Here is a 7,954-nt window from a genome sequence, read left to right as displayed (position 1 = left end):
AAATGTAACCATTCTGTGGGACTTTCCAGTACATACAGAACTATCAAAGCCAATAAACAAGATATTGTTGTGAAAGACCAAAACAATAAAGTTTGCTTATTGATCGACATGAGCATCCCCTGTGATCATAATATCTCGGCGAAAGAGTTTAACAAGCTCAGAAAATATAAAGACCTGCTCATTGAAATTGAGAAAATGTGGTATCTCAAGGCGGTTACAATACCAGTGATCGTAGGAGCACTAGGAATGATCAAGAAGGGAACCGAAAATTATATGAGAATGATCCCTGGCTTACCATCCCTGCAAGAAGTGCAAAAGATTGTCTTAACTGGTACATCACACGTATTGAGAAGAGCATTGTCGATGTGAGAACTATTACTACCCATGTATTTTAATTTAACTTAAAAAAAAATGAACGAACTAGTGAGTTTAGTTTAATGGCCTACCAATGTATACTATGAGTTTCTCTGCCCTAGGAGTCGGGAAGACACTCGGCAAGAAATGGAAGCAAATTTGAAAGAAGAAAAAATATAATAATAATAATAATAATAATAATAATAATAATAATAATAATAATAATTATAATAATAATAATAATAATAATAATAATAATAATAATAATAATAACAACAACAATCCTTTCTACTATAGGCACAAGGCCCGAAATTATTGAGGAGGACAGTAGTCTATATCGATCCCCATGCTTTACTGGTAATCAATTCATCGATCCCAAAAGGACGAAGAGCTCCTGACGGGCTAACGCTTCTATGACTTAATAGCCTTAATAATGCTAACATTAACATTACTACTAATAATAGATATAACAACAAAACGGCAGTGAGAAGCTGAAGTCGTTAGGGCCTAGAATACAAATGTTTTGTAGCTTTTGTAGTTGATTATCAAGGAAATTCCCAGGGGCCGTGCATTTTTGAAGAAAGGTAAAAGTGAGAAAACAGCTTGAATGACAAGACTCAATATAATTATGGTTATAATTAAATTTTCTTTATTAATCCCAAGAACAGCTTGAATATAAAAATATTGGAGTAGATTAAAATTCGTAAACATGTTTTAGAGGGGTTTTGTATGCGTATTTGTATATATACACATGTGTTTGTGTGTGTGCATATATATATATATATATATATATATATATATATATATATGTGTGTGTGTGTGTGTGTGTGTGTGTGTGTGAGAGAGAGAGAGATAGAGAGAGAGTACGTACATATACATGATAATTTTGTATATATATCTTTCTATGTATTTATCTATAAATACGTAGATGTGAGTGTGTATATATATGCATATATATGTACATATATGCGTGTGTGTGTGTGTGTGGTGTGTATGTATCTGTTTGTGTGTATGTGTATTTCATATATATGTATATATACATACACACACAAACACACACATACAGACAAGTACTTATACACCTATATATGAAAATGTGAGTGAATGTATAGAGTACATATATACAAAAAGTTTAACCAATATATCGGAAAGGGGGACAGAACCCCCAAAACACTATCAATCTTACTACAACCATATTCCACTCAACAGTTTGTATCTCGCGATTTCCACCATCAATGGGACTTGAAACAGTCATTTGAAGTGCCAAAGATAACGGCCAAATCTACACCAAATAATGCCCCATCCTTAAAAGTTTTACACATTCATTATCATAGACCAGACTACTCTATGTCTAAAAAACTTAAGTCGAGATCTCTTTTGACCCAATACTTTTATAACCAGAGCCGATCTGAAACTAAATATCAACAACAGCAATAACTGAAGGATTAATTTCTGTCATCATAGCAGAAATGTAGTATTCTTTTGTCATTCTCACCTTTTCTTAAAGAAGTTGATGATTTCATTGAGAAGGGGAAAGCTCATCTCGCAGGTATTTCAGTTATGTTTCGAAATAGAACTGTTTTTCCCAGAGTTACTAGACTGATGAAAGCATTTGGCCCTCCTTATTTAGAGATTGTGGTAGAGTATGATTTCTTCAAAACGAATTCATGCAATTAGAGATAATAACCATTAGAAATAATTTCGCGGAACAGGAACCTCTAAATACTAAACGGTTGCATAGAGAGTCACCATTCTTCCTTCATACCGGATGTCATTGGCTGACGATATGATAGCGCAGCGTGCAGAATCTCGTAAGAGTCGTATATTTACCAAACAAATTAAAGTCTATCTATAATTTCCGACTTGAAACATTGCCAGAAAAGATTTTCAAATCAATCTCATGGATGCCAAGAAGACCCCGCAGATTCGCTTTGTCATTTATTCCTAACTAACCCTCAAGAACAAGCATAAAAGATTGACTATATTTCCTTACGTATTTGACGAAAGACGACCACAGCTTCTCTTCGATAAAAACAAATCTATGAATGTAATTCAACTACAGAGCAGGTTTATGTATCATCAATTGTAGCATTCGTAGTTCCAAACCGTGTGTTGCATGCAAATCGATTTTATTCAGTTAAGTATATACTCTAGATATTTCTAGAAGAAGCATGAAATTGATAAAAATATCTAAGCCTGAAATCAAATATCTTATGAATAAATTTCTACATAATAGTTCCTACATTTTGAATAAAGTCACGGTATTCAGAATATATAAAATAAATCTATCTACCGTACCTAATTGAGGTTTATTTCATCAAAACTTTTGTAGAATAAAACGCACTGTCGTGTTCAGTTGGATGTGAGCTCGGAAAATTAAGGGAGATAACTACTTAATTTAAAGACACTCGGACGCCTTACAGTTTCGACCATGCTTCACGAACAATGAATATTAAAACCCTGTAGCCTAGTTGAAGATCCGAAGATATCAGTATGTACCTGTAGATGAATCCAAAAGTTTACTAAGTTCCAGTTGATTGACTCTTGTAAATCCCTTCGAAATCTACATTTACATGTTTCTCCAGTATTTATATGTTGGTCTGTGAAATAGTTGATTATTCATCTATGCAACTTCAAAAGATTCTTGAACGAAACCATTTCAACTTATTTGTATCGATTATGATATCCAGAACAGATATATGTATGTGTGAGTATGTGTATATATATATATATATATATATATATATATATATATATATATATATATATATATATATATATATATATATATATATGTGTGTGTGTGTGTGTGTGTGTGTATGTATATATACATATATACACACAAGAATATGTTATAGAGCAGTATGACAGCAGTATATAAAAGATATAATGCTATTTTCAAATCTCTATATAATGTTAATTTAGTTCTGTAGTTAATTCAAGAGATGGGGTAGCTACCGTTTTTTTACGTTTCCCTGAACATAATTTCCGAATACTTCGTCTTATAGTGGCATCAAAAAACCACAAAAACGGCAAAAGCAAGAAGCCAACAAAATGTACGAGCTTGTAAGTGAAGAATATGTTATAAGTTATTGCCCCCCAAAGTCCAACATAAAATAAAGTTTTTCCAAGATGTAAAATAACTACCAAAATAACAAAAATTACAAAAGTTATTAATGGTGATTTCATCATCTCACATTCTTTGCCCTTGATAGCAATGTAGATCAACAAGCCTATAAACACTAACATTGCAATCGTCAACAGAATTGCGATTACAAATGCGGCAAGCTTGGAATTTATATGTAAATGAACAGAACATCCGTATGCACCAGGTTCCGAGAAAGCTAGAATGATTACCAATTCTTTGATCAATACAAAGGCCCAAAATATTCCTATTAATATGAACTGTGTACGTAGAAAACTTTTATTTTCGTATTTACTCGGTTTAAAATATTTCACAATAAAATCAATGCAAACTGGGAATAAGGAATATTTATGTCCTTCCTTTAGAAAGGCATATGATAGAATGATAAACAGACAGCTAGACTGAGATAAATCTCGGGTTACACGGGCATGCACGTTCTGGAAATAATAGAGTAAAGCAAACAGAGCGTAGTTCAACATGTAGTTCAATAATGATAAAGTGCGTGTTTTCCCGTGAGATTTTCGATCTAGGAAAATGGCGGCAATAAGAAATACGTTCAACAGGAATATTAGAATGGTTACAACACGGACAAAGAAATTCAACCATTCATCAGCTTCATATCTGAAGAGTGAAATGTTGGAATCACAGTCAGCTGTCATTTGAATATCTTCCATATTGGGTGGTCAGAATTGTCTCAAGTCTGAAATGGAGACAATAAAGGAGATGAAGAAATCAACGATGGTAATTGAATTGTTATAATTATTTTTAATATAGTAAAATATTGAGAGATTGTGATTAGTAATAACTAGTTATCCTTGCGTCAAATTAAAGACTTAATCACAACTTCGTTGCTATGACTTCTTGTCCATACAAATACACGATGGAAATCATTCCATCGTTAATACTCTTAGGAAATGTATGAACTTCAAGACATATAACTGAATGATGTGCCATGTGGTTCAGGGGTAGAATATGAAAAGTCAGCATTTGGAAAATAATGTAAGAAGCGGTTGAAGATGATGAAGTACAATTTGTAGTCTCGTTTGACCAAATGTAATTCTGTGATCTGATGTCTCAAAAATATTTATTAACGTAATGAAAACGAAATGAGAAGCTATTTTATAATACCTTATGGACATTATAGAAAAGAAAGTCAATCTCTTCGAATTAATGAAGTAAACATGACAGAGACTGATGATGTTTCTACGGCACAGTTTTTAGTCTCTCATGGCGAAAAATTAAATTTTTTCCTGTCAGGAAACCAATTAACATAATAGAAACATTACGGAAAAGTTCTTGGCTATGTACAATTGACAAGGCAAATATTTTCGATGAATGCATATCTGAAACTTATATAGATAATAGGGGTGAAAAAATAATAGAGGAATAAAAAGATCCCCACCCACAAATATACTGGAACCGCAGAATGTTAAGAAGCTCTATACTAGGTTTCAAATACCTTTAAACAAGAATTTAACATTTTGTGCATTTGTTTTTTAAGACCTCGTATTTTTGGAGAAAACCATTTATGCCTTTAGCAAAAATACATGCAGCATATTATTATCTTATGCAATTAATAATATTTACAAAAACAATCTGATCCTAAAACGTATTTTGGGTTGTTTTTGAACATGTTTTTGTCTTTTTCATACCTTGCTATGCGGGCAGCTTTAGCGTATACCTTTTCCTTGATAGTTTCTATGGTGGTATCAATGTCAAGTATGGTTTTCATATATTTTTTCTTTAATTTTTCGGATTTTTGTTGGTTTGATAGTCTTTTCAAACTTAACGTTTTTCTTAAACATTCTATGTCAGACCCAAGTAGCTGAGTTTGGTGTTGAATACGCTCTTGCCAAGTAGGCTTTTGTGGGAATGTTGTTGTTTTCTAGTCTTTTCACCACATAGAATCGTTGAGATTTTCTCGAATGCATTGTACAGGTGGTGACACGGGTGACGGTCACTTTGGGTTGTATTATGCTTTGTTATCAATGCGGCATGACGAGCTTGGACGTAGACTTTAGGGGACGGATATGCCTGTTTAGGGTTAATTTTTGGAGAAAACACCGCTTCCGAGTTCTCTGAATGAAAACATTGCTCGTAACGTAGCTTCTTAAGGCTAACAACAGATCTGCATTCGTCTGTAAATTTTTGTTGTTGATAGATTTATCTCCGGGAATAGATTTTGTGGTGCTTTTAAACTTATGAATTGTTCACTCTGTCTGTGTTAGTTCGAAAAATTATAAATCGTTTTGTTTTGTTTTTCTTGCTTCGTTTGTGACGCGCGTTTTCATATGCGTGTATGTGTGTTCTGTAAATTTCAGGTAGTTGTGTAAACATTGGGATATATGTGTAGTCCTATGGGGATTAAAATGTATATATGATTGTGCAGACATTCGAGTGTATGCGTAATTAATCAATTTATGTACTTACTGTTTTGTTCCGTCTATATTTTATAATTTGTAAACTTTCCGATATTCATTTCGCGTGTGTGTTTCGCACATGTTTCACTGAGACATTGTGCATAGGAGAAACTGTGCTTTGTGTGGCAGTAAAATTTCGTTTTTTTGTTTATTTTCGTTAAAAGGCTGCTTCCTTCAAGTCTTCCACATATTCCTTTATCCCATTCCATCGATGTTATTAAATTAAATTTGTTTTTGAATTGAGAGCCCAGTGTAGCACATCCATGTTGTTATTCAGCAGTGAGCTGAAGCTTCTCTTATCATCATCATCATCATCATCATCATTATTATTATTATTATTATTATTATTATTATTATTATTATTATTATTATTATTATTATTATTATTATCATTACTCTGCGCGCGTAAGCGAAAACAGGTTATTGTAATCACTCGTTTTCGTCTTCTTGTCTGCGAGTTCGCAAAATTACTGGAAAATGGCTAAAAGGCTTTTCACCAACTTTGGTCGAAATACTCATTTGGTAAGTAGCTCGAAATGATGAAAATTTGGTTTGATTACCTTCAAACATACATAAATACATATATAGATATGCAACTGTGTGTGTGTAAGTGTGTGTGTGTGTGAGTGCGTGTGTCTACAATGATGGATTCGAGGGTTTCGTTTATTTACGAGTTGATTTCTTAATTTCACCGTTGTTAGATTTTCAATCCTCTTTTACTCAAACACTGACAAAGCTTAATTCAGTCCAATTAAAAAGCATGGGTAAGCAACGCATTGTAAACTACACTATAATTTTCGAAAAAATTTATCTGCTCGTAGAGTATGCATCACCCCTCCAATACCTTTTGTTTTCATTATTATTGTAGTTGTTATTTTGTTTGAAGTTATTGAACTGTATCACTGCAATTTAGGCCGAAAAAACATATATAAGAAGCTGTACATAATGTTATATACAGCAGTTTTACATAGTATATGTAATGTAGAATACCTTCACAGTACTCTATTGATCGACATAGAGCTGCGTTGCAGTAATACCACATAAAGCGGTTAAATTTTACTACATAATCTGGTATGTTTTAGGATACAAAATAAGGATGTTAGCTGACGGAACGGCGTTACAGTTATTTACAATACATTAGCCAATATAATACAGTTTCTATAGCCCTATCCAATATAAAGCAATTTTCTAGTACTATATATAATACAATATTAGCTGATATAACGAAGGTAGTGTTATAGTTCTGTATAAACTGAAGCAACTCAGTTACACAAACTGATATGTATCGGTAAATTTGTAGTACCATATAAATTTATGTAATGAACAATAATACTGTATAAATTTATATAATGTTTATAGCACTATATAAAGTACCATGTGGAGGCGCAATGGCCCAGTGGTTAGGGTAGCGGACTCGCGGTCGGAGGATCGCGGTTTCGATTTCCAGACCGGGCGTTGTGTGTGTTTATTGAGCGAAAACACCTAAAAGCTCCACGAGGCTCCGGCAGGGGGTGGTGATCCCTGCTGTACTCTTTCACCACTCTTTCTCCCACTCTTTCCTCTGTTAGCCTGCTCGCTTAGCCAGCGGGGTGGCGTCATTAAAAGGCTAAAACAATGCGAACGCATTGTGACCAGCGATGTGTAACAACATCAGATGGTCTGGTCGGTCACGCGATCACGTGATAAAGTACCATACAAGCTGATATAAAACAGGTAGATTTATAGTAGGTTGTAAATCTTAATCGTGGTAGCAAATTAATTTAGAGGCTTCTGTACAACATTTTTTCGGATTTTTGACTTCAATTTAAATATTAGCATTGAAAACAATTTTAGATGTAAAATTATTATAAACATAGGCGCAGGAGTGGTTGTGTGGTAAGTAGCTTGCTTATTAGCAACATGGTTCCGGGTTCAGTCCCACTCGGACAAGTGTCTTCTACTATAGCCTCGGGCCGACCAGAGCCTTGTGAGTGGATTTGGTAGACGGAAACTGAAAGAAACCTGTCGTATATATGTATATATATATATATATATA

The 7,954-nt window shown here is 33.6% G+C and overlaps 1 protein-coding gene across 1 annotated transcript in view; it reads right to left on the bottom strand.

Annotated features, from left to right (window-relative positions):
• Positions 1–3,270: 3,270 nt before the first annotated feature.
• LOC118766695 overlaps positions 3,271–7,954 on the bottom strand; it is a 60,951-nt gene continuing 56,267 nt past the window's right edge. The window contains exon 2 of the mRNA XM_036510334.1: positions 3,271–4,199. Coding sequence (XP_036366227.1) covers positions 3,271–4,173 — 903 coding nt within the window. The 5' untranslated portion in view covers positions 4,174–4,199. The remainder of the gene's footprint in view (positions 4,200–7,954) is intronic.

Source organism: Octopus sinensis, linkage group LG17 (genome assembly GCF_006345805.1).
Source record: "Octopus sinensis linkage group LG17, ASM634580v1, whole genome shotgun sequence".
Lineage (NCBI taxonomy): Eukaryota > Metazoa > Mollusca > Cephalopoda > Octopoda > Octopodidae > Octopus > Octopus sinensis.
The sequence above is the reverse complement of the archived record's forward strand: the minus strand, read 5'-3'. Positions and strand labels throughout refer to the sequence as shown.